The sequence below is a fragment of the Ranitomeya imitator genome, chromosome 3 (assembly GCF_032444005.1).
Source record: "Ranitomeya imitator isolate aRanImi1 chromosome 3, aRanImi1.pri, whole genome shotgun sequence".
In the NCBI taxonomy this organism is placed as follows: Eukaryota; Metazoa; Chordata; class Amphibia; order Anura; family Dendrobatidae; genus Ranitomeya; species Ranitomeya imitator.
This window is the reverse complement of record NC_091284.1, coordinates 11671541-11699294: the sequence shown is the minus strand read 5'-3', so window position 1 is coordinate 11699294 and position 27754 is coordinate 11671541. Positions and strand designations below refer to the sequence as shown.

Sequence of the window (27754 nt, the reverse complement as noted above, 5' to 3'; positions counted from 1 at the left end):
GCAATTGTCATTCACAGCGATTCTGATTAACCCCAGAGAAAGTATCACTGTCTTAGGATGATTTTCCTGGTCTGTAAACAGCTGACAACACAGCAAAGGATCTCACTGTGAAAAGTTATCAGTCAAGAGATTGTACAAGAACATTTCCCAGGCATGTCCCACAGTGACATTACCTAGAACTGGACATCCCTCAAAGATTGATGAAAAGACAAGACAGATTTGGTTCGGGAAACTGTAAAGAGGCCGCTAGCAGCATTAAGGAAGTCCTGGCCAGTCCTGAGTGGTGGTTATGGAGCTCATCACATTGTGCGTTACATCAGCTGAAGTTAGAAATCCGCTGGTGGGTGCCGATCCCGCTGGTGAGTACAGATAAAAAAGGGGGAAGGAGGATTCTGTCCGGCACATCCATCCAGGTAATAAAATACAATATTTTATTATTAAGTGAACATTAAAATGAATAGGATAAAACCGAAACCTGACGTGTTTCCACACAGGCACTTTTGATCATAGGGCCAGCCTTGGTTGTGTCCTGCATGTGACCACAATCTCCCGTATTCTTCATACGGTATATCAGGTGGCAAGATGGAAGCCTTTTCTTACAAAGAATGACATCCTAGCCTGACTTTTCATGCCAAAACCTCCATCAAGTCAACCAAAAGCATGTAGGAAAACATGCTATGTCTCATGAGACCAAGGTGGAACATTTTGGTCATAATTCCAAGAGTTGCAAAGCCAAGCTGAGATCACCATCCCCACAGGAAAGCATGGTGGGGCAGCATTGTGATCTGGGGCTGTTTTTTGTCAGCTGGAACTGGGGAGGGAATTATGAACAGTCAATGAACCACTCCAGTCTGTCCTCAACTCTGCTGCCCGGCCAATCCACCTCTCTCCTCACTACTCCCCTGCTTCTCCCCTCTGCAAATCCCTCCACAGGCTCCCAATTCTCCAACGAATCCAGTTCAAACTACTAACACTGATCTACAAAGCCACCCGCAACCTGTCTCCTCCCTATATCTCTGAATTAATCTCCCAATATCTTCCTTCACGTAATCTCACGTAAGACTTCCTACTCTCCTCCACAGTTATTCATTCCTCACACAACCGCCTCCAAGATTTCTCCCAAATATCCCCCATCCTCTGGAATTCCATGCCTCAACACGTCTGATTATCCACCACCCTCAGATCCATCAGACGGAACCTGAAAACCCATCTCTTCAGGAAAGCCTACAGTCTGCAATAACCATTCTGCCACCTCACCAACCAACCGAGCTGCCGCCTCACCACCAGAGCTGCCGCCTCACCACCACCACCAGAGCTGCCACCTCACCAACCACCCGAGCTGCCACCTCACCACCAGAGCTGCCGCCTCACCAACCACCCGAGCTGCCGTCTCACCACCACCAGAGCTGCCGCCTCACCAACCACCTGAGCTGCCGCCTCACCAACTACCCGAGCTGCCACCTCCCCACCAGTGCTGCCGCCTCACCAACACCAGAGCTGCCGCCTCACCACCACCAGAGCTGCCGCCTCACCAACACCCGAGCTGCCGCCTCACCACCACCAGAGCTGCCGCCTCACCACCACCAGAGCTGCCACCTCACCAACACCAGAGCTGCCGCCTCAACACCACCAGAGCTGCCGCCTCACCACCACCAGAGCTGCCACCTCACCACCACCAGAGCTTCCGCCTCACCACCACCAGAGCTGCCGCCTCACCACTACCAGAGCTGCCGCCTCACCAACACCAGAGCTGCCGCCTCACCACCACCAGAGCTGCCGCCTCACCACCACCAGAGCTGCCGCCTCACCACCAGAGCTGCCGCCTTACCACCACCAGAGCTGTCGCCTCACCAACCACCAGAGCTGCCGCCTCACCACCACCAGAGCTGCCGCCTCACCACCACCAGAGCTGTCGCCTCACCACCACCAGAGCTGCCGCCTCACCACCACCAGAGCTGCTGCCTCACCACCACTAGAGCTGCCGCCTCACCACCACCAGAGCTGCCGCCTCACCACCACCAGAGCTGCCGCCTCACCAACACCAGAGCTGCCACCTCACCACCACCAGAACTGCCCTACCCCCGACCTCCTGTCTCTTCTTCATTATCCCATAGAATGTATGTCCGCAGCTGAGGATGAAATTCACTTTTCAGCAGGACAACAACACTAAGTGACCTACAAATCAGCAACAGAACAAATTCAACAGAAACAAATAGAAGTTCTGGAACGGCCCTGCCTGACTCCAGACCTGAACACAAGAATCTCATTATTTCACTTCTTTCTTTTTCAAGTTCTTTCTCGTGCGACATTAAAGTTGGAAAAAGTTCTGAAATGATTCTAATTAAGATTTTCTTTACATTACTAAAATCTGACACTTTAACCCCTTCCCAAGATCCTCCACATATGTACGTCACAATTTGGGAATGAGTGCAAAGCAGACAATGGCTGTGACTAGCATCGAAGATCTGTCTATAAAAGACATGATTAGCAGCGAACCGGCATGGGGTGTGTCATTCTATCCGCTCATTGGCTGCCCGCAAGGTGATCGCAGGGCGACGATGTGTTGCTATGACAGTCGAGGGTCTGTTGAAGACCTCCGAGCCTGTCATCTTGGACCTCTGATGAAATCCAGCCTGTGGCCGAGCTTCAAAGAAGATCATGATTTTTGCTATATACAGCAATACTGTGGTACTGCTGTAATTAGTAGAATGATCAGACGATCACAGGCTCAAGTCCCCTAAGGGCACCAAGAAATACAGAAAAAAAAAAGATAAAAAGGCCCTAAAAGTTCAAATCACTCCCTCTTCTCACACATTAAAAATACATAAAAAGATATTAATAAAATACAAAATATACATACACGTGTGATATCACCGCGCTCATAAAAATCTGATCTATAAAAATTACTTAACCCAATTGGTAAAAACTGAAAAAAAACTAAATGCCAAGACTGCAACGCCACAAAAATGCTCCGAGACGAGATCACAGTGTCATATCTATCCCGATATGGAATCGATAAAAACATTGTCTCTCCAGTGTCCAAAGCCTGCTTCTATTGAACGCAGCCAATAAATTCTATTGATTACATTTCTGATGTGGAGGCTCGCATCTCCGCAAGAAAAATTAACCCTCTGTGGTCCTGAAAGACGCGCCTCACGTCAGTCTCCGCGGGCGACCATGCATGAATAGAGGACATGAGAGTTCTAGAAATCCCATCCATTATGCTGTAACATCTGGCCGCCGCGGGTTTGACGCTGCCTAAATCTGAAAATCCGCAGCAGTTCCTGAACGGTGGAACGTACCCTCATTATTCAGTTTGGCCAAAGTAAGTTTCACCTCTGAGCCACTTCCCGTCTCGCATTTATATCTATACCTTGAGTTTCTCGGGATCAGTCCTTTTGCCTTTGTACTGCGCTCTTTGCTGTGTTCTGCCTGGGCCCTCAGCAGCATAAGCCTGCAGCTATTGCACACTCCAACAATTACATCCTCATTATTCTGTCCCTAGTACAGTATATATATATATATACAGTGGGGCAAAAAAGTATTTAGTCAGTCAGCAATAGTGCAAGTTCCACCACTTAAAAAGATGAGAGGCATCTGTAATTTATATCACATGTAGACCTCAACTATGGGAGACAAACTGAGAAAAAAAAATCCAGAAAATCACATTGTCTGTTTTTTTATCATTTTTTTTGCATATTATGGTGGAAAATAAGTATTTGGTCAGAAACAAACAATCAAGATTTCTGTCTCTCACAGACCTGTAACTTCTTCTTTAAGAGTCTCCTCTTTCCTCCACTCATTACCTGTAGTAATGGCACCTGTTTAAACTTGTTATCAGTATAAAAAGACACCTGTGCACACCCTCAAACAGTCTGACTCCAAACTCCACTATGGTGAAGACCAAAGAGCTGTCAAAGGACACCAGAAACAAAATTGTAGCCCTGCACCAGGCTGGGAAGACTGAATCTGCAATAGCCAACCAGCTTGGAGTGAAGAAATCAACAGTGGGAGCAATAATTAGAAAATGGAAGACATACAAGACCACTGATAATCTCCCTCGATCTGGGGCTCCACGCAAAATCCCACCCCGTGGGGTCAGAATTATCACAAGAACGGTGAGCAAAAATCCCAGAACCACGCGGGGGGACCTAGTGAATGAACTGCAGAGAGCTGGGACCAATGTAACAAGGCCTACCATAAGTAACACACTACGCCACCATGGACTCAGATCCTGCAGTGCCAGACGTGTCCCACTGCTTAAGCCAGTACATGTCCGGGCCCGTCTGAAGTTTGCTAGAGAGCATTTGGATGATCCAGAGGAGTTTTGGGAGAATGTCCTATGGTCTGATGAAACCAAACTGGAACTGTTTGGTAGAAACACAACTTGTCGTGTTTGGAGGAAAAAGAATACTGAGTTGCATCCATCAAACACCATACCTACTATAAAGCATGGTGGTGGAAACATCATCCTTTGGGGCTGTTTCACTGCAAAGGGGCCAGGACGACTGATCCGGGTACATGAAAGAATGAATGGGGCCATGTATCGTGAGATTTTGAGTGCAAACCTCCTTCCATCAGCAAGGGCATTGAAGATGAAACGTGGCTGGGTCATTCAACATGACAATGATCCAAAGCACACCGCCAGGGCAACAAAGGAGTGGCTTCGTAAGAAGCATTTCAAGGTCCTGGAGTGGCCTAGCCAGTCTCCAGATCTCAACCCTATAGAAAACCTTTGGAGGGAGTTGAAAGTCCGTGTTGCCAAGCGAAAAGCCAAAAACTTCACTGCTCTAGAGGAGATCTGCAGGGAGGAATGGGCCAACATACCAACAACAGTGTGTGGCAACCTTGTGAAGACTTACAGAAAACGTTTGACCTCTGTCATTGCCAACAAAGGATATATTACAAAGTATTGAGATGAAATTTTGTTTCTGACCAAATACTTATTTTCCACCATAATATGCAAATAAAATGTTAAAAAAACAGACAACGTGATTTTCTGGATTTTTTTTTCTCAGTTTGTCTCCCATAGTTGAGGTCTACCTATGATGTAAATTACAGACGCCTCTCATCTTTTTAAGTGGTGTAACTTGCACTATTGCTGACTGACTAAATACTTTTTTGCCCCACTGTATATATATATATATATATATATATACACACACACACATCTCTGTGACATCCACACAGATCACTGTATCATCTGCACACACCTGTGAGAGCTTACAGTATGTATTAATGAGGGGGCGGCGGTGGAGACCCTCGCTGGAGCGGGCGCAGCACGTGCTGGACAGATATGGCACCTATTGTAGGGAGCTTATCCCCTGTACCTGATGTGGGAGACTTGCAGCGATCCAGCTCCAGGGACACGGGGCTGTCTGCGAGTTCTGTCAGACCTGCAAGGAAAAACACTCATTGTTATAATGAGACAGAGGAGAAGGACTGTGAAGAGCCCCCCGAAGACCCTCCTGCACATAACACTTATCATTCACTTCCAAACCCCCAAATAGTCTGAAATTATTCTCAGGTTTATAAATATTTGCAGGAAATAAAGCGACACGGGAGCTGCGCACACTTCATGTCTGGCCGCGGGGGCAGGGGCCAGACCACTCATGATACATGGGGACGGTGCAGCAGAGTAGCCGCATTGTGAGATGGGAAATAGCCGCCAGCTACAGAAAATGAGCCAGTACATAGGACACGCACAGCAAAAGACAGCAATATGTCCAAACAATGTGCGACAGGCTGAGGCCATGAAAAGGCCTCTGTTCAGTCATCGTTATTTATTAAAAAGTGTTATCTGTACCGTTATAATTTAATGGAGAGACAAGGATGCAGCACTATCTGTACCTATATCATTGAAGGGAGTGGCAGTGGATGTATTACCTAAATCATTTCCAGGAAACAGGGAAACCACACAAAGTGTATCCACATTATTTACAATAGAGACGGTTGGGGTAGCACTATCTGTACCTATATCATTGAAGGGAAGAAACAAACACACAGCACTATCTCTACCTACATCATTTAGAGAAAGGCAGGCAATACTATTATAAGTATATCTACATAATTTACAGGTAGAGACAGGGAGGCAGTACAATATATATATATATATATATATATATATATATATACATCTATATATATATATATAGATAGATAGATAGATAGATAGATAGATAGATAGATAAATAAATATATATATATATATATATATATATATACAGTTAAGTCCATATATATTTGGACAGAGACAACATTTTTCTAATTTTGGTTATAGACATTACCACATCATTGAAAGGAAGAAACAGGGACGCAGTAATATCGGTAAATAAGTACCGTAATTTATAGAAAGAGACAAGGAGGCAGTAAGATCTGTAATTGTCATTTACAGAAATAGACAGGGGGCAATACTATCTGCAACTAAACAATTTACAGAAAAGAAACAGGGAGGCAGTATTATCTGTAACTATGTAATGTGCAGAAAGAGATGGGGAGGCAGAATTATCTGTATGTACAAAATTTATGGAAAGAGACAGGGAGGCAGTACTATCTGTAACTTTATCATGTATAGAAAGAGATAGAGAAGCAGAACTATCTGTAACTACATAATTTACAAAAAAAAAAACATGGAGGCAGTGCTATCAGCAACTATGTCATGTACAGAAAGAGATAGGGAGGCAGTGTTATCTGTAACTACATCAATTACATGAGCAATAGGCAGGCAGTAAAATCTGTACCTAAATCATTTACAAAATAAGCAGACAGTACAGGAGAGAGGCACACAAGAAAGCAGTACTACAAGAACAGGGAGGCAGTACTATCTGAAACTATTTCATATGCAGAAACAGGTAGGCAGTACATACAGTCTCTCCCTGTAAATATTATAGGTGCAAATAGTACTGCCTCCCAGTCTCTACCTGTAAATATTGTAGGTACAAATAGTACTGCCTCCCAGTCTCTACCTGTAAATATTGTAGGTACAAATAGTACTGCCTCCCAGTCTCTCCCTGTAAATATAGTAGGTACAAATAGTACTGCCTCAAAGTCTCTCCCTGTAAATATTGTAGGTGCAAATAGTACTGCCTCCTAGTCTCTCCCTGTAAATATTGTAGGTGCAAATAGTACTGCCTCCTAGTCTCTCCCTGTAAATATTGTAGGTACAAATAGTACTGCCTCCCAGTCTCTACCTGTAAATATTGTAGGTACAAATAGTACTGCCTCCCAGTCACTCCCTGTAAATATTGTAGGTACAAATAGTACTGCCTCCCAGTCTCTACCTGTAAATATTGTAGGTACAAATAGTACTGCCTCCCAGTCACTCCCTGTAAATATTGTAGGTACAAATAGTACTGCCTCCTAGTCCCTCCCTGTAAATATTGTAGGTACAAATAGCACTGCCTCCTAGTCTCTCCCTGTAAATATTGTAGGTGCAAATAGTACTGCCTCCTAGTCTCTCCCTGTAAATATTGTAGGTGCAAATAGTACTGCCTCCTAGTCTCTCCCTGTAAATATTGTAGGTACAAATAGTACTGCCTCCCAGTCTCTACCTGTAAATATTGTAGGTACAAATAGTACTGCCTCCCAGTCTCTACCTGTAAATATTATAGGTACAAATAGTACTACCTCCCAGTCCCTCCCTGTAAATATTGTAGGTACAAATAGTACTGCCTCCCAGTCTCTACCTGTAAATATTGTAGGTACAAATAGTACTGCCTCCTAGTCCCTCCCTGTAAATATTGTAGGTACAAATAGCACTGCCTCCTAGTCCCTCCCTGTAAATATTGTAGGTACAAATAGCACTGCCTCCCAGTCTCTCCCTGTAAATATTGTAGGTACAAATAGTACTACCTCCCAGTCTCTCCCTGTAAATATTGTAGGTACAAATAGTACTACCTCCCAGTCTCTCCCTGTAAATATTGTAGGTACAAATAGTACTGCCTCCTAGTCCCTCCCTGTAAATATTGTAGGTACAAATAGCACTGCCTCCTAGTCCCTCCCTGTAAATATTGTAGGTACAAATAGCACTGCCTCCCAGTCTCTCCCTGTAAATATTGTAGGTACAAATAGTACTACCTCCCAGTCTCTCCCTGTAAATATTGTAGGTACAAATAGTACTACCTCCCAGTCCCTCCCTGTAAATATTGTAGGTACAAATAGTACTACCTCCCAGTCTCTCCCTGTAAATATTGTAGGTACAAATAGTACTGCCTCCTAGTCCCTCCCTGTAAATATTGTAGGTACAAATAGCACTGCCTCCTAGTCCCTCCCTGTAAATATTGTAGGTACAAATAGCACTGCCTCCCAGTCTCTCCCTGTAAATATTGTAGGTGCAAATAGTACTGCCTCCTAGTCTCTCCCTGTAAATATTGTAGGTACAAATAGTACTGCCTCCTAGTCTCTCCCTGTAAATATTGTAGCTACAAATAGTACTGCCTCCCAGTCTCTACCTGTAAATATTGTAGGTACAAATAGTACTGCCTCCCAGTCACTCCCTGTAAATATTGTAGGTACAAATAGTACTACCTCCCAGTCACTCCCTGTAAATATTGTAGGTACAAATAGTACTGCCTCCCAGTCTCTACCTGTAAATATTGTAGGTACAAATAGTACTGCCTCCCAGTCTCTACCTGTAAATATTATAGGTACAAATAGTACTACCTCCCAGTCCATCCCTGTAAATATTGTAGGTACAAATAGTACTGCCTCCCAGTCTTTACCTGTAAATATTGTAGGTACAAATAGTACTACCTCCCAGTCTCTCCCTGTAAATATTGTAGGTACAAATAGTACTGCCTCCCAGTCTCTCCCTGTAAATATTGTAGGTACAAATAGTACTGCCTCCCAGTCTCTCCCTGTAAATATTGTAGGTACAAATAGTACTGCCTCCTAGTCCCTCCCTGTAAATATTGTAGGTACAAATAGCACTGCCTCCCAGTCTCTCCCTGTAAATATTGTAGGTACAAATAGTACTGCCTCCTAGTCCCTCCCTGTAAATATTGTAGGTACAAATAGTACTGCCTCCCAGTCCCTCCCTGTAAATATTGTAGGTACAAATAGTACTGCCTCCCATTCTCTCCCTGTAAATATTGTAGGTACAAATAGTACTGCCTCCCAGTCACTCCCTGTAAATATTGTAGGTACAAATAGTACTGCCTCCCAGTCTCTACCTGTAAATATTGTAGGTACAAATAGTACTGCCTCCCAGTCACTTCCTGTAAATATTGTAGGTACAAATAGTACTACCTTCCAGTCACTCCCTGTAAATATTGTAGGGACAAATAGTACTGCCTCTCAGTCTCTCCCTGTAAATATTGTAGGTACAAATAGTACTACCTTCTAGTCTCTCCCTGTAAATATTATAGGTACAAATAGTACTGCCTCCCAGTCTCTCCCTGTAAATATTGTAGATACAAATAGTACTACCTCCTAGTTTCTCCCTGTAAATATTGTAGGTACAAATAGTACTGCCTCCCAGTCACTCCCTGTAAATATTGTAGGTGCAAATCGTACTGCCTCCTAGTCACTCCCTGTAAATATTGTAGGTACAAATAGTACTGCCTCCTAGTCTCTCCCTGTAAATAATGAATATATATTATGCACATAATGCACAACACTTTTGTCTCTTTCTGTAAGATGTAAGTGCAGATAGTACTGTCTCCGTCTCTCCCTGTAAATAATACATTTACAGATAACATTCAGTCCCTGTCTCTTCTGCAAATGATGCAGCAATGAAAAGCAGTCTCCCTCTGTCTCTTCCTGTAAATTAATTTCCAGATAGTACTGCCTCCCTTTATCTCACTGTAAATTAATTTCCAAACAGTACTGTCTCTGTCTCTTCCTGTAAATGAAGGTACAGCTAGTACTATTTTCTGTCTCTTCTTGTAAATGAAGGTATGTTTATACTGTCGCACTGTCTCCCTGTATCTTTTTGTAAATGATGTAGGTGCAAATAGTACTTTCTCCTTGTTTCTTTCAGTAAGGGGTGAAAGTTCAGATAGTGCTGTCTCCTTGTCTCTTACTGTAAGTGAAGGTGCAGATAATATTGTTCTCCCTGACTCTTCCTGTATATTATGTAGGTGCAGATTCTACTGTTTCCCTGTGTCTTTATGTAAGCGATGTAGGTGCAGATAGTGCTGTCTCCTTGTCTCTTATTGTAAATCAGGGATGGCAAACTCAAATACACAGAGGGCCAAAATTAAAAACTTGGACAAATTTGTGGGCCAACTTTGATATATATTTAAAAATGTGTACAATTAAGGAAGTTTTTCCATATCACATACATAGATGAACCTTTTTATATGGAAGCAAACTTAAAGGGGTTGTCCCCAAGCCTATATAAATTAACAGATCTTAAGAGTCAGATCACATGACCGGAGCACTGGGTATTTCCTTGTGTGCAGGGGCGTACATAGAAATCATGGGCCCCATAGCAAAAGTTCTAATTAGAACCCCCCAGCCCCTAAAAAACCCTAATATTCGGTGAGGTCACAGAAGAGCATCTCACAACTTTTGCAGCCCTTTCAAATTAATTTTAGTTATACTGAAGCCCCTAGATTGCCCTTTCATTGCCCACATAAAGTATGATGCCAACAAAAGTACCTCGTAAACACAGAACGATACCCCCACAGTTAATTCCTCCACAGTACCCACCACTCACACGATATGATCACCCGACTGCACCGCCTCACACCACCAACAAAATATGGTGACCCCAAACACACTATGATGCCCCAAGTCTGATCCCCACGCGGTCCTCCGCAGAGTATAATGAAACTCACATTGTCTTTCTCATAGTATAATGAGCGTCACATACAGAATAATGGGCCCCACACAGTCCTTCATAAAGAATAATGGGCCCCACACAGTCCTTCATAAAGAATAATGGGCCCCACACAGGCTCCATACAGATCAATGGGCCCCACACAGTCCTCCATACAGAATAATGGGCCCAACAAAGTACTCCATACAGAATAATAGACCCCACATAGTCCTCCATGCAGTAGAGTATGACACACATAGTTCTCCATACAGAATAATAGCCCTACACAGTCCTCTATACAGAATAATGTGTCCCATAATGTCCTCCATACAAAATAATGGGTCCCACAATGTCCTCCATACAAAATAATGGGTCCCGCATAGTCCTCCATACAGAATAATGGGCACCACATATTCCACCATACAGAATAATGAGCCCCACATAGTCCTCCATACAGAATAAAAGTCCACATAGTACTCCATAAAGTATAATAGCCCCCACATAGTCCTTCACACATCATAGTGGCCCACATAGTCTTCCATAGAGTGTAATGTGCCCCACATAGTCCTTCATACAGAATAATTGGCACCACATAGTCCTACATACAGTATAAAGGCTCCAAATAGTACTCCATACAATATAATGGGCCCTACATAGTCTTCCATACAGTATAAAGGGCCCCACGTAGTCCTTCATACAGTATTGCCCCACATAGTCCTCTATAGAGTATAAAGGCCCCAACACAGTCATCCATACACTATAAATGCCCCACATTGTTCTCCATACAGTATAATGGGCCCCATAAGGTATGGCCCCACATTGTCCTCTATACAGAATAATGGTCCTCACATTGTCCTCTATATAGAATAATAGGCCCCCATTGTTGTCCATACAGTAAAATGGGCCCATAGAATCAACCATTCAGTATAATGACCCCACATTGTCTTCCATAAAGTATAGAGGGCTCTACATAGTCCTCCATACAGTATAACGGGACCTACATTGTCCTCCATCCAGGTACAGATAGCAGTATTTCCCTGTCTCTTCCTGTAAATGAATGTATGTATGTATAGTACTGTCACCCTCTTTCTTCCCATGAATTATACAGGTGCAAATTGTGCTTTCTCATAGTATCTTTCTGTACGTGATTAATGTGCAGATAGTACTGTATCCTTGTCTCTTATTATAAATGAAGGTGCAGATAGTACTGTCCCTGACTCTTCTTGTAAATTAAGTAGGATCAGCATGTAGTACTGTTTCCCTGTCTCTTTATGTAAGTGATGACAATATTGTCTCCCTTTCTCTTTCTGTAAAATGACGGTTGTATATAGTACTGTCTCCCTCTTTCTTCCTGTAAATTATACGGGTTCAAATAGTACTTTCGCCTTATATCTTTCGGTAAGTGATGAAAGTGCAGATAGTGCTGTACCCTTGTCTCAGGATTCGAACCCAGCCGCTCCTGTGCACCAGACACCAGCTCTTCCCTCTGAGCTATTCAGCTCACTGGACAGTACCGTGCTAACCCAAATACTTGTACCTATATTGTTGCTGATGTCTCCACCCTGAGTTTCCTGTTGGTCACCAACCTGAGTTCCTGATTGGCACATCCTGATTGCACACCCTATTTAAACCTGGTTTTGCTCTCCTTTCTTTGAGTGACTACTGAGCTATCCAGCCTATAGTCAAGCTTCTTTCCTCCTGCTGCTTATTCTTTCAAACGACAATGCTGTTCCCGATATCCGCCTCTGGCTTTCCTGACTACGATTACTGCTTATTCCTTCAAACTACATTGCTGTTCCTGTGTATCGACTCCTTGGCTATCGCAGACTACGATATCTGCCGGTGCTGCCGCATCACTACTCCAACTAGGTCAGTCTAAACAACCTTGTCTCTTACTATAAATGAAGGTGCAGATAGTGCTGTATCCTTGTCTCTTACTGTAAATGAAGGTGCAGATAGTGCTGTATCCTTGTCTCTTACTGTAAATGAAGGTGCAGATAGTACTCTCTCCCTGACTCTTCTTGTAAATGATGTAGGCGCAGGCAGTACTGTTTTCCTGACTCTTTGTGTAAGTGATGTAGGTGCAGATAGTACTGTGTCCCTGTTTTTTTCTGTATATGAAACATGTATATACAGTATATCCTACCGATTAAAGTTCACTGCACTCTTTGTATATCAAAAGATTGGAATCACTTACTAAGTGAGTACACAGTGGTATTCAAAAAAGTGATCGATAAAATAGAGTCAAAACTTGAGACATGATTGACAGTTCAACCCTACTAAAGTCTTTCTCCAAATGCTGCTGGAGTAATAAAGCCGAGGAAACATGGAAAGTGCAAGAATTTGCTTGCTGTCAGTGAATGAGGACATTCCTGAGGGTGAAAGCTTGCCGAATCTACAACTAAACTAAACACATAAGTGTGAGAATGTCTCTCCTGACCTACTATGTATCAGGGTTGGCAAACTGTCCTGTCCACGCTGTGTATGTCACAGAGGACGGTCTAGATGACACACAACTGTATCAGGAATGGAATCACCAATAACACCCCGACATGCAGGAGTAATGAGTTCATGACCACACATTGTGCAAAAACAAGGAGAGAGGATCCAGGGACGAGCGTCACACCCACAGCCCAGGGGAACTTACTCTGGTAAGAAGTACGGATCCGTTTCGTAATATCTGGGTAAAAATTAGACAGGCCACGCATGCAAAAGTTGTCTGTGGAACATGCCAGCGCATCAGCAGATCAGCAGCAGCAGGCAGAGAAAAGAAGGGGGAAAAAAAAGTCTGCGGTGAAAGAAAGTGATATTCATGGCAGCCGGAGTGAACCCCACCATCCCCACATCAACCAAGCATGTCAGCACGTGGAGAACAGAAGACGATAAAATGAAGCCGTACACCAGATCACAAACTCAGGAAGGAAAGCCAAGAGTCGACTCAGCACCAGAGCTACCAGCTGAGACATGAACAGCCGCTGTCAAGAGGTTTACACGAGGGTGAGTCAGAAATGATCCGCACTGTGGATGGCTAATTCATTTCAATCGACTTTCAGAAATGACAGATTCACTATTTTTCCACGGAATCTTTCGGCTTTACAATACGCTTTGTCCGTCACGCTTTCGTATTCCCTCATAAACATATATATTTTAGGATGATCTGCGAACCTCGACTGCTCCACTTTCTGCTCCTTCGACGCTTCACAAGGAACATGATGTGAAGTCAATCATCTGTCTATCAGAATCGGGTCATGTGCCAGACCGAGAACTCATCAGAAAATGCAGATAATGGCGCGGACAAGGTATAGCACAACCAAAGAGCAGAAAATCAGTGAGTCACCCTCATATATTTCTCCTAGAAAACTACCAGCGGACAAAGCACAAAGACAAGTCAAGCAGGGTTATAAGAAGAGGGGGTCCACAGACAACACACACAGCGTGACCTCCATTACTGAGGATCAGTAATGTAATGTACGTACACAGTGACTGCACCAGCAGAATAGTGAGTGCAGCTCTGGAGTGTAATACGGGATGTAACTCAGGATCAGTAATGTAATGTATGTATACAGTGACTGCACCAGCAGAATAGTGAGTGCAGCTCTGGGGTATAATACAGGATGTAACTCAGGATCAGTAATGTAATGTACGTACACAGTGATTGCACCAGCAGAATAGCGAGTGCAGCTCTGGGGTATAATACAGGATGTAACTCAGGATCAGTAATGTAATGTATGTACACAGTGACTGCACCAGCAGAATAGTGAGTGCAGCTCTGGGGTATAATACAGGATGTAACCCAGGATCAGTAATGTAATGTATGTACACAGTGACTGCACCAGCAGAATAGTGAGTGCAGCTCTGGAGTATAATGCAGGAGGTAACTCAGGATCAGTAATGCAATGTATGTACACAGTGACGGCACCAGCAGAATAGTGAGTGCAGCTCTGGAGCATAATACAGGATGTAACTCAGGATCAGTAATATAATGTATGTACACAGTGACTGCCCCAGCAGAATAGTGAGTAAAGCTCTGGAGTATAATACAGGATGTAGCTCAGGATCAGTAATGTAATGTATGTACACAGTGACTGCACCAGCAGAATAGTGAGTGCAGCTCTGGGGTATAATACAGGATGTAACCCAGGATCAGTAATGTAATGTATGTACACAGTGACTGCACCAGCAGAATAGTGAGTGCAGCTCTGGAGTATAATGCAGGAGGTAACTCAGGATCAGTAATGTAATGTATGTACACAGTGACGGCACCAGCAGAATAGTGAGTGCAGCTCTGGAGTATAATACAGGATGTAACTCAGGATCAGTAATATAATGTATGTACACAGTGACTGCCCCAGCAGAATAGTGAGTAAAGCTCTGGAGTATAATACAGGATATAACTCAGGATCAGTAATGTATGTACACAGTGACTGCACCAGCAGAATAGTGAGTGCAGCTCTGGAGTATAATACAGGAGGTAACTCAGGATCTGTAATGTAATGTATGTACAAAGTGACTGCACCAGCAGAATAGTGAGTGCAGCTCTGGAGTATAATACAGGATGTAACTCAGGATCAGTAATGTAATGTATGTACAAAGTGACTGCACCAGCAGAATAGTGAGTGCAGCTCTGGAGTATAATACAGGATGTAACTCAGGATCAGTAATGTAATGTATGTACACAGTGACTGCACCAGCAGAATAGTGAGTGCAGCTCTGGAGTATAATACAGGAGGTAACTCAGGATCAGTAATGTAATGTATGTACACAGTGACTGCCCCAGCAGAATAGTGAGTGCAGCTCTGGGGTATAATACAGGATGTAACTCAGGATCAGTAATGTAATGTATGTACACAGTGACTGCACCAGCAGAATAGTGAGTGCAGCTCTGGAGAATAATACAGGATGTAACTCAGGATCAGTAATGTAATGTATGTACAAAGTGACTGCACCAGCAGAATAGTGAGTGCAGCTCTGGAGCATAATACAGGATGTAACTCATGATCAGTAATGTAATGTATGTACACAGTGACTGCACCAGCAGAATAGTGAGTGCAGCTCTGGAGAATAATACAGGATGTAACTCAGGATCAGTAATGTAATGTATGTACGCAGTGACTGCACCAGCAGAATAGTGAGTGCAGCTCTGGAGTATAATACAGGAGGTAACTCAGGATCTGTAATGTAATGTATGTACAAAGTGACTGCACCAGCAGAATAGTGAGTGCAGCTCTGGAGAATAATACAGGATGTAACTCAGGATCAGTAATGTAATGTATGTACACAGTGACTGCACCAGCAGAATAGTGAGTGCAGCTCTGGAGTATAATACAGGAGGTAACTCAGGATCAGTAATGTAATGTATGTACACAGTGACTGCCCCAGCAGAATAGTGAGTGCAGCTCTGGGGTATAATACAGGATGTAACTCAGGATCAGTAATGTAATGTATGTACACAGTGACTGCACCAGCAGAATAGTGAGTGCAGCTCTGGAGAATAATACAGGATGTAACTCAGGATCAGTAATGTAATGTATGTACAAAGTGACTGCACCAGCAGAATAGTGAGTGCAGCTCTGGAGTATAATGCAGGAGGTAACTCAGGATCAGTAATGTAATGTATGTACACAGTGACGGCACCAGCAGAATAGTGAGTGCAGCTCTGGAGTATAATACAGGATGTAACTCAGGATCAGTAATATAATGTATGTACACAGTGACTGCACCAGCAGAATAGTGAGTGCAGCTCTGGAGAATAATACAGGATGTAACTCAGGATCAGTAATGTAATGTATGTACGCAGTGACTGCACCAGCAGAATAGTGAGTGCAGCTCTGGAGTATAATACAGGAGGTAACTCAAGATCAGTAATGTAATGTATGTACAAAGTGACTGCACCAGCAGAATAGTGAGTGCAGCTCTGGAGCATAATACAGGATGTAACTCATGATCAGTAATGTAATGTATGTACACAGTGACTGCACCAGCAGAATAGTGAGTGCAGCTCTGGAGAATAATACAGGATGTAACTCAGGATCAGTAATGTAATGTATGTACGCAGTGACTGCACCAGCAGAATAGTGAGTGCAGCTCTGGAGTATAATACAGGAGGTAACTCAGGATCAGTAATGTAATGTATGTACACAGTGACTGCACCAGCAGAATAGTGAGTGCAGCTCTGGAGTATAATACAGGATGTAACTCATGATCAGTAATGTAATGTATGTACACAGTGACTGCACCAGCAGAATAGTGAGTGCAGCTCTGGAGCATAATACAGGATGTAACTCATGATCAGTAATGTATGTACACAGTGACTGCACCAGCAGAATAGTGAGTGCAGCTCTGGGGTATAATACAGGATGTAACTCAGGATCAGTAATGTAATGTATGTACACAGTGACTGCACCAGCAGAATATTGAGTGCAGCTCTGGGGTATAATGCAGGATGTAACTCAGGATCAGTAATGTAATGCATGTAAAAAGTGACTGCACCAGCAGAATAGTGAGTGCAGCTCTGGGGTATAATATAGGATGTAACTCAGGATCAGTAATGTAATGTATGTACACAGTGACTGCACCAGCAGAATAGTGAGTGCAGCTCTGGAGTATAATGCAGGAGGTAACTCAGGATCAGTAATGTAATGTATGTACACAGTAACGGCACCAGCAGAATAGTGAGTGCAGCTCTGGAGTATAATACAGGATGTAACTCAGGATCAGTAATGTAATGTATGTACACAGTGACTGCACCAGCAGAATAGTGAGTGCAGCTCTGGGGTATAATACAGGATGTAGCTCAGGATCAGTAATGTAATGTGTTTTAAGGTAGTGATTACATGTTATCAGCGCTCCTGAAGCTCCTGTTTTTAGGTACCACTCTACACATACACGAGCTCTTCCTACGGTAAGAATTAGAGATTGAGGCCTGATAGTGAGATTTTCCAGAGATGAAATCATTGTCTGGGATATAAGGATTGTGGAGAAGACAAGGAACACTATGAGATGTCACACGTTGGGTGCTGGGGCTGGCAGTGGGGTGGCACACGGTTCTCATGCAGGATGGGCACACTCGGTGCATCGCTTACCTGTGGGGAACTGCTTGCTCTTGCGGGGAGATCGCGGCTGCCTCTGGTACGGGTCGCTGGCTCCGTACAGGCACACAGTCCCCATGCTGAGCAGGATGGTTTTCTGAATATAATCGACCACAGCCAGGCCGTTACTGTTCCCAAAGGCAACTCTGAAACAGGGCAGACGTCACAGGTCATCACCCAGGGGATGTGCAGCATCAGCACTCGCCACATGCCACCTTCTGTCTCATCTTCAGTCACTCAGAGCAGCGACAGGTAAGAGCCACAGGTTTGTCTGTGAGGGGCCGCACGTCTGTGTGTACAGGGCGAATCAGGGGGTGCACAGCCATCACCCCACTCTTAACCGGAGGACATGACACAAGTGGAACAGGGAGATCAGGGATTTATCTCTACACTACAGATGTGCTCACTGACTCCCACTGGTGACATGGCGGAGGTGTCGGGGGCCATTATGTGTGGGGGCGATCATAAATAAAGGGGAATACTAAGTGAGGCCCTCAAATAGTGGGGGCTACTAAGGGGGCCAACATAAATAAAGAGGGCTACTAAGGGAGGACTTCAAATAGTGGGGGCTCCTAAGTTCGGCCCTCATAAATAATGGGGGCTGTAAGGGAGACCATCATAAATAGTGCGGGTTGCTAAGGGAACTCTTATAAATAGTGGGGGCGACCCTCATAAATCATGAGACTACTAAGGGGGCCCTCACAAATAGTGCGGGCTGCTAAGGCGGCTCCCCTAAATAGTGGGGACAGCTAAGAGAGGTCCTCATAAATAAAGGAGGCTAGTAAGGTAGGTCCTCATAAATTGTGAGACTACAAGGGGGCCCTCATAAATAGTGAGGGTTGCTAAGAGGGGTGCTCAAAAATAGTGCGGGTTGCTAAGGGAGCCCTCATAAATAGTGGGGGCTGCAAAGGGGGGCATCATAAATAGTGGGGGCCCTCATAAATCACGAGACTACTAAGGGGGGGCCCTCATAAATAGTGCGGGCTGCTAAAGGAGGTTCTCATAAATAGAGGAGGCTACTAAGGAGGTCCTCATAAATCGTGAAACTACTAAAAGGGATCCTCATAAATAGTGCGGGCCGCTAAGGGGGCTCCCCTAAATAGTGGGGGCTGCTAAGGGAGGTCCTCATAAATAGTGAGGTCCACTACGATGGGCCCTCATAAATAGTGCGGGCTGCTTATGGGGCTCTCATAAATAGTATGGGCTGCCAAGGGGGGCTCTCATAAGTAGTAGAGGCTGCTAAGGGAGATCCTCATAAATAGTACAAGCTGCTAAGGGGGCGCTCATAAATAGTGGGGGCTGCTAAGGGGGGCCATCATAAATAGTGGGGCTACAGAGGGGCACTGCAAAAATAGTGGGGCTACTAAGGGGAGGACATCATACATAGTGGTGATACTATGGGGGTCATGATACAGAGTGGAGGCTACCAAGGGGGCGATGATACAGAGTGGGGGCTACAGAGTGGAGGCCTTCATACAGTCAGACAGAGACCAGCCATCATTTGCTGCCCCCCTTATTAACAACCTCCTGTCTGCACTCACAGGCCATAGGCAGAGCTGACGGCCAGGCTGGTGATCTGCTGCGGAGGTTCTCCATCCATCCATACAAGCTGGACCACGAGTTCTGTCTGGTATCCTGGCGGCATCCGCACGGGTCGGCTCTTCACACTGGGGAAAGAACACATCATCAGGGTCCACGCTGACTATAATCCTTTACTGTAAGCACTATAGAAGGGGTCCTCTTATACTTCCTGTCAAATGAAAAGTTAAAATCTCTAAGCCTCTAGCAAAGGGGGCACTCACCCCCCTCCTTCCTTCCCTCTCACACAGATTTCCAATGAGGAAGCAAATTATTAGGAACACCGCACTGCACTTCCTCACTGAGCCAGTGCGCGTGTCCTGAGTAAGACAAACTGTGCTCAGAGATACCTGTGGAGCGGGGCAAAGGCGGTTAAGATGCGTGCTTCAGACCAACAGGACCTGCAGCACGTGACTGCCCAGGGGCGGAGCCGGCCACAGGTCTGTCAGAGGAAGCAGGAGCTGAGAGATTGCTCCAGGTCAGATAGGACCTGAGCACCTGACTGCCAAGGGGAAGAGTTGGCCACAGGTCTCTGAGGAAGCAGGAGCAGAGAGAGATTGCTCCAGGTCAGATAGGACCTGAGCAACTGACTGCCAAGGGGAAGAGCCGGCCACAGGTCTGTCAGAGGAAGCAGGAGCTGAGAGATTGCTCCAGGTCAGATAGGACCTGAGCAACTGACTGCCAAGGGGAAGAGCCGGCCACAGGTCTGTCAGAGGAAGCAGGAGCTGAGAGATTGCTCCAGGTCAGATAGGACCTGAGCAACTGACTGCCAAGGGGAAGAGCCGGCCACAGGTCTGTCAGAGGAAGCAGGAGCTGAGAGATTGCTCCAGGTCAGATAGGACCTGAGCAACTGACTGCCAAGGGGAAGAGCCGGCCACAGGTCTGTCAGAGGAAGCAGGAGCAGAGAGTGTTAGGAGTCAAGTTTCCTCTGCTGCACAGGGGGAATCTCGATCCGTCTCCACTGCGGTCTCCCATTCTTCTCCAGCCGCAGTGGAGTCTGCTCAGCAGGGACGTCGATCCCAGCGTCTCGCTCAGTCTGACTCTGTGCGAAGAGTTACTGCTGCTTTTCCTGCTTCTGCCATTGAAGCCAGTGCTGGGCAGCGGCGAGTGGACGTTTCTGGATCTAAGTCCTGCTTTTCTCTGTCTGAGCATGCCCAGGGCAGGATCTCCCGTTGGAGATCGAGGGTCACATGCTCAGGTACTGCAGCACATCCCATTGGTCCTTTTGGCAGGTCCTGAAAGGGCAAAACTTCTGTAGCTGTTTCCTGTGCTGCAGCTATATAAACTGCGCATGACCGCACGGCCATGCGCTAGTATTGTCTTGTAAATATGTGTGTGTGTTGTGAGTGAAAGTCGCTCTTTAAATAACCCTCCCTATTGAATGTCTGTTCGCGGAAGGTGTATGTTTGCTATCTAGCGCCCGACTTATCCAACAGCACGAAACACACATTACAGCTACCAGTTGCTGTGTCCGCCAGTACGGCGCTGTGCGCTTGCTCTGCGCTTTCCTGACCCAAGCCTGGGTGGTTAGTGGCGTCCGTCAGTGCGGCACCGCACGCACTCTTGTGCCTTAATATTATTATTTATGTTCCTCTGACACACCCAGTTGCGGTGTTGTGCCAGCAAGTGTCTTTTTTTTTTTTTTTTATCAGATAAATTTTTATTGAACATAATAAATGTTATCTATTCATACAACAAAGTGCATTTGTGTTTTTCATTTTAACAAGAAAATATACCCCTTCTCCCCCCTCCCTCCTTCAGATAACCAACCCCAACTTCCCCCCCTCCTCCCCAAGAAGATCATTTTTATTACAGACAAATTGTATTATTAACATTATTTACCACAACCTCTTAATCATTCCCATTTAGCCATGGCTGCCATAGCTTTTGAAAAAACCCCATCCTATTCCTCTTGGTATAAATGCTTTTTTCGAGCTGGACAATATGATTCACCTGTGCGGTAAATTCTCGTCTGGTTGGAGGTTCCTCCCTAATCCAGTATCTCGCAATCACTTTCCTTGCAACGAAGAGCAATCTAGCTATTGCCATTTTGGCAGTTTCATCGGCCGACAACTCCTCCACATACCCAAGTATACAAACCACTGGATCCCTGGGAACCGCACATCCATAAAGCACCCCAATTTGGTTCAACACTGCTACCCAATATGAAAAGAGCCTGGGGCACACCCACAACATGTGGAGCATACCCGCCTCAGTCTGAGTGCACCTAGGGCACTCAGAATCCAATCTCACTCCGGCTTTGAACAACAAGTCGGGTGTCCTATAGACCCTATTAACCACATACAATTGCGAGAGCCTCCCAGGCTCACTCATTGACAATTTAGGTATGTATTCCAGAATAGACCCCCATTTGTCATCGTCTATTTCCCCCAGTTCGGCCTCCCATTTTCCTCTAGCTTTAATCGGGTAATCCTCCAAGAATGTGTGTAGTAAATCCCCATATACTTCCGATATAGCCCCCTTTGTTCCATTGTTATTTAGAATACAGTCTAACATGAGATCTTTCTGAACCACTATGGGCCCCCTCTTCCTCTGTGCCTGAAAAGCGTGCTGAACTCTCCTATATTGATACCATTTTAATCCCGGAAACTGAAATTCCTGCCGAAGCGCATCATAAGATCTAAGACTCCCACTGTGAATCAATTGTCCTAATAGCCTAATACCCTTTTCTCTCCATTCTCCCATTCCTTCCATATGGTTAAATTCTTGAAGAGATGAGTTATCCCAGATAGGTGAAAATTCCGTGAAGCCCCCAATTCCCCTAATTCGCTTCAGCATCTGCCATACTCTATGAATTAAATTCATGGTGGGAAAGCCGTTCCCCAATTTCCTAAATAGTCCTGATTCCAGACCCAAACTCAAGGGCCATACCCCGCTAATATGCACCAGACTACTGTGACCCATTTCTTCCACTAACAATTTCCCCCATCCCCTAAGATGTTGGCTCTGTGCAGCCAGAAAGTATAACCATGGGTTGGGTAACGCAAGCCCCCCCTCATCTTTGGGTCTCTGCAAAGTCTCCTGCCTAATCCTCGGGCTCTTCTTTCCCCACACCAACTCTCCAAACATCGATTTCAGCTTACGGAATGTTCTCATCGGGATCCATACCGGAGAATTATGTAGGACATACAAGATCTGAGGCATCACCACCATCTTAAGGAGATTTACTCTTCCTACCACTGACAAATTTAGCTTACTCCAAGCTGAGATCTTAGTGCGTATCTTAGTTACTAAAGGCTCGAGATTAAGTTCCTCAAATCTAGTTAAGGGAAGAGTTACCTGAATCCCCAAATATTTAAACTGAGTGACCACCCTTAATTTTGTATCTTCTTCCACCTCCCTTGTACAATCCACTTCTCTATCTATCTGCATAACGCTCGATTTGTCCCAATTAATAACTAGCCCTGAAATTTGCCCAAATCTCTCGATTAATGCTATTACATTTCTTAGTGGTTCCCCAGAGCTCTCAAGGAAAAGCAGTATGTCATCTGCATATAAGGCGATTTTTTCCTCCATCTTCCCATATAAAAACCCTTTCACCATTTGAGACCGTCTGATAGTCGCTGCCAGTGGTTCCACCGCCAAAGCAAATAGCAGCGGGGACAACGGGCACCCCTGCCTTGTACCTCTAAAAAGCTGAAAGCTGTCTGACATCATATTGTTCACCCTGATTTTGGCCACCGGAGAGGAGTATAGGAGTCTCACCCATGACACAAAGACTGGCCCAAACCCACAACGACTCAGCACCGACCACAGGTATTGCCATTCTATACTATCAAAGGCCTTGTGTGCATCGAGGGAAACCACCACTCTCTTGCCAGCATTATCAGCCGGTATTTGCATATTAAGAAATAGCCTTCTCAAGTTAATGGCAGTTGATTTATTAGGCATAAAGCCTGATTGGTCCAAATGAACCACTTTTTCTATCACCCGGGTCAGCCTGTTCGCCAGGGCCTTAGCCAGAATCTTGACATCTGTCGTTAGGAGTGATATCGGCCTATATGACTCCGGCAATCTTGGGTTCTTGTCTGGTTTGGGGATGACCACAATAATGGCCTCCCTCATGGAATCAGGCAATATACCCCTCTCCAGTGACTCCTCAAAGACCTCCAACAACTGAGCCATCAGCTCCTCAGCAAAGTTGCCGTATAGTTCGACAGGAATGCCGTCCGCCCCCGGCGCCTTCCCTCCCGCCATGGACCTCAAGGCCCCCTCCAATTCCTCCACCGTAAACGGCCTATCCAACCAGTCTCTATCCTCTGTCTCTATTCTAGGCAAGTCTGCCACCTCTAAAAACCTGTCAATTTCTTCTTCTCCCTGTTCCAATCGTGATGTATATAGTTTGCTGTAAAAACCCTTAAATCCTTCCATAATTTGGGCCCCCTGTGTAACAATACTGCCATTTTCCAATTCTAGGGCATGTACATGTGCCGATTCCCTTTGCGCCGATGCCACCACCGACAGCAGATGCCCCACTTTCTCTCCCTCCGCATAAAATGCCTCTCTTTGGAAATTCCTTGTCCTTTCTGCTCTACGTAAGTGTAACTTATTCACCTCCTCCTGAGCCTTCTTCATACGTTTTATGGTGTCCTGTGAGCGCAGATCATTCAATGCAGCCTCCGCTACCTTCAATTCTTCCATTATCGCTTTATCAGATTCCCTTGTTCGTGTTTTGTGCCTAGATATCTCTCTAAATAATATCCCCCTCAAGAATGCCTTCATGGTATCCCACACCACATATTTCGCTGCACTACCTTTATTAATTTGAAAGAACTCCTCCAGCTCCTCCCCTATCTTTCCCATATCCAGAATTTGCAACCAGAAAGGGTTAATTTTCCACCCCCGCTTAGCTATCTCCCCCTGGCTTTCAATTTTCAGTGTTACCACAAGCGGACTATGGTCCGAGACTACCCTAGCCATATATGCCACCTCCTCCACTAGCCCGTCCATTCCTTCATTGCCCAGGGCCAAATCGATGCGAGACAACGAGCCATGTGTCGCCGAATAGCAGGAAAAGCAGTACGTGTCAGTGTTACGGACTCTCCACAGATCCCTCCATGCTACTTCTTTCAAATAACTACCAAACGCTGTCTCATTCCCTTCCGCCCTCAGCTGTGCGTGTTGACCCTTATCCCAGTGATCGTTAATAATGTTATTGACATCTCCCAATATAAGCAAAGGAACTCCTCCCCATCTACCGGCTATATTAAGAATTTCCTGCAGTTTTTTCCCCGAGTACGGTGGAGGAATATATACCGACACTACACATATCAGTTTAGCGAATACTTTACACACTAGGAATACATATTGTCCATCACTGTCTATCGTCACCTCCACCTCCTCAAACGGTACGTTCGTGTGCACCAGAATCGACACCCCTCTAGCATAGTTCGAGAACGTCGCATGGTACTCCCTCCTCACCCATCTTTTATGCAGTATATCCACTTTTTCTTTTACTAAATGGGTTTCCTGAAGGCATATCAGCGAGGGCCTCTGTTTCAAGATATATTGCAAAATCGCCGTACGCTTTGTATTGTTTGATAGACCTCTAATGTTCCAGCTCAAAATTTTAACTTTATCTCCCATCATATTGCCAAACAATGAAAATATTCTTCTCCCATCCTTTGATCTTCTTCCCCCCTCCCCTAAACTGACCCCTCCCCCCCAAACCTCCCCCCCATCCCTCATTATTACAAATTAACCTAAACCTTACCTCTCCCTCCCTCAATAACCTCCTCCCTCACAAAACTCCTACTCCCTCTCTATATGAGAAAAAGGGGAACGTACTAACACTCCTACCAGTGACTTAGAATCCGACACTCACCCACAATAAATTTCCCACTATTCAACAGTCGTTCCCCTCCCCCCGCCCATCTGAAACATAATGTAAAAACAGTTGCGCCGCCGAACACAACCAAAGCGCACTAGTCCTTCAAAACAAGTTACTCCAGTATTCTGTCACAGTGAACCCGTAGCTCAGTTAATTCTGTCAGATGAACACTTTAGACAGAAAATCACTCCTGATCCTCCTCAGCGGTTCCCTTCCGCTTCAATACGCTTCGCGTTCAGATCCAACCAGTGTGACACTTCCTCAGGGCTCTGGAAAAAGTGGACCTTATCCATAGCCACCACGCGTAGTTTTGCCGGATACAGCATAGAATAAGCCAGGCCCAGTTCACGCAGACGTCTTTTAGTCTCTCCAAACTTCATCCTAAGCCTCTGCACAATTGTGGAATAGTCAGGATAGATGGATACTCGATTTCCATCGATGGTTAATTCCTCCATATTCCTGGCCTTCCTCATCAGAATATCTCGGTCTCTATAATTCAGGATTTTAGCCAGAAAGGTCCTTGGAGGGGATCCAGGGGGCAAAGGTCTGGACGGCACCCTGTGCGCTCTTTCAACCGCGAATAACTTAGTGAGACTATCTCCTCCCACCTTAGTTTTCAACCATGTTTCAATAAATTCCGTGGGGTTGTTTCCTTCTGCCTTTTCAGGCACACCAACAATTCTCAAGTTATTCCTACGTGAGCGGTTCTCCAGATCGTCAGTTTTAAGCTCCAACTCTGAAATGCGCTGGATGTATTTTTTCTCCCTTTTAGTCATTTCGGCAATTTGGTCCTCCGCTCCCCCTACACGTTCCTCTAACAGTTCAACTCTCCCCTCCATTTTGTGCATGGCTGAGCGAAACGAGGAGACCTCCCCCTTCAGGCCATCCACCTGAGCAGTTAGGGTTGTTAAAGCAGTCTTGCAAGACAATATAGCAGAGAAAATGTCCCTCAGGGTCGGCTCCGCAGCCTCATCAATACATACAGTTCCCAGCTGTGCTGCACAATCCAGGGCCAGCCCAGCCCCCTTATCTAGTGGGGCATTGCTTATGGCTGGTGTTATGGTGGGTGCTATGCAGGATTCGCTCTCCACCACCTCCCTCTGTGCCCCAGCCTGCTCACCCGTCTGCTCCACTGAGTCCACTGCTCCTCCTGTCACCTCTCCTTCAGCTCCTTGCATCATCCGTCCTGCCTCCTCTGTTCTGGCAAACTGCTCCAGCTTTGCTAGTATTTCTTGCCGCTTCTGGTAAGCAGCGCCTGCCTTTGCCGCCTCCTCCGCTGCGCTGTCGGCGCCATCTTGGGAGCGCGTGCAGCCGGCCACCCCGGCTTCTTTCTGCCTTTTGCGCGTCATTTTCCCCCGGCTCCTGCAGCGCGCTTTTCGCTCTCCCTGCTCCCCGGCCACTCAGGAGCTGCTCCTCCGGTGTTTGGCGTTCGGCGGCGCCTTCAGAATCACTTAAATCTCCGTTCGGGCAGCGGGAGAGGTCCGGCAAGCGTCCTCTCACATCTCCTGCTAGGCCACGCCCCCGTGCCAGCAAGTGTCTAATCGGACTTCAATCCTGTGTAGGGGTTGAGTCCGCTGACTTCTTGCTCGCGCTTTATGTGCGGTACTGCGGTCCTGTGACGCAACAGGATCGCTTCCTTCACGCAGGGTGAAGTTAACCCATGTGTGTATACTTAGTACCGCCATATAGTCCGTCTTACTAGCAGCAGGGTCTTTTACCTGCATGGTGGACCTCGGACTGCGAACGCACCTAATACCATAACATCTGATTCTTGGTGCGTTCCGCCAGTCCCTAACAGAATACTAGCGCCCAGGTCTGGCTAGTAATGACGGACGATCAGCGTTCACAGCGGTACATCCAACAGCTGGAGGGTAGGTTGGCGGCTCTAGAGCGTGCAACCTCAGCTGTGGATGTTACTGCTGTCGCTGTTCAGGCTGCAAGTGCAGTTGCAGCCAGTTTGTCCGCTGCCACCCCTGCTCCGACCTTATCCCATCTCCAGCTTCCAGACAAGTTTTCTGGTGACAGTAAGCTATGTCGGGGATTCGTGAGCCAGTGCTCCATACATCTCGAGCTGCTGGCTGCATGCATTCCTACGGAACGGGCGAGGGTGGGATTCATATTGTCTCTTTTGTCGGGCAGGGCGTTGGAGTGGGCAACACCGCTTTGGGAACGTGGTGATCGTGTGGTACAGAGTGCTCCTATCTTCCTGGACGCTCTGAGGCAGGTCTTTTTGGGACCCCGTGTCACCCACGATACCGCGCTCCAATTGTTGGCAATTACTCAGGCTTCGTCCATGGTCAGCCAGTTTGCCATCCTATTCCGGATTCTAGCTTCTGAGCTGGAATGGCCGGATAAAGTCCTTATTCCAGTGTTCTGGAAAGGACTGGCAGATCATGTAAAGGACGCCTTGGCCACCAGGGAGATTCCCGCCACACTGGAGGAGCTTATTACTATAGCTACCCGCATCGATCTCCG

General features: G+C 45.8%; 1 protein-coding gene across 5 annotated transcripts in view; it reads right to left on the bottom strand.

Annotated features, from left to right (window-relative positions):
- Nucleotides 1–27754, bottom strand: part of STXBP5L (syntaxin binding protein 5L) — a 398760-nt gene that overhangs the window by 58709 nt on the left and 312297 nt on the right. For 3 of the 5 annotated variants that reach the window (XM_069760483.1, XM_069760479.1, XM_069760480.1), the window contains exons 17-20: nt 19392–19517; nt 17845–17996; nt 13410–13481; nt 5331–5396 (exon numbers count right to left, since the gene is read on the bottom strand). In XM_069760483.1, coding sequence (XP_069616584.1) covers nt 5331–5396; nt 13410–13481; nt 17845–17996; nt 19392–19517 — 416 coding nt within the window. The remainder of the gene's footprint in view (nt 1–5330; nt 5397–13409; nt 13482–17844; nt 17997–19391; nt 19518–27754) is intronic. The other 2 variants (XM_069760481.1, XM_069760482.1) reach the window with 1 other exon arrangement.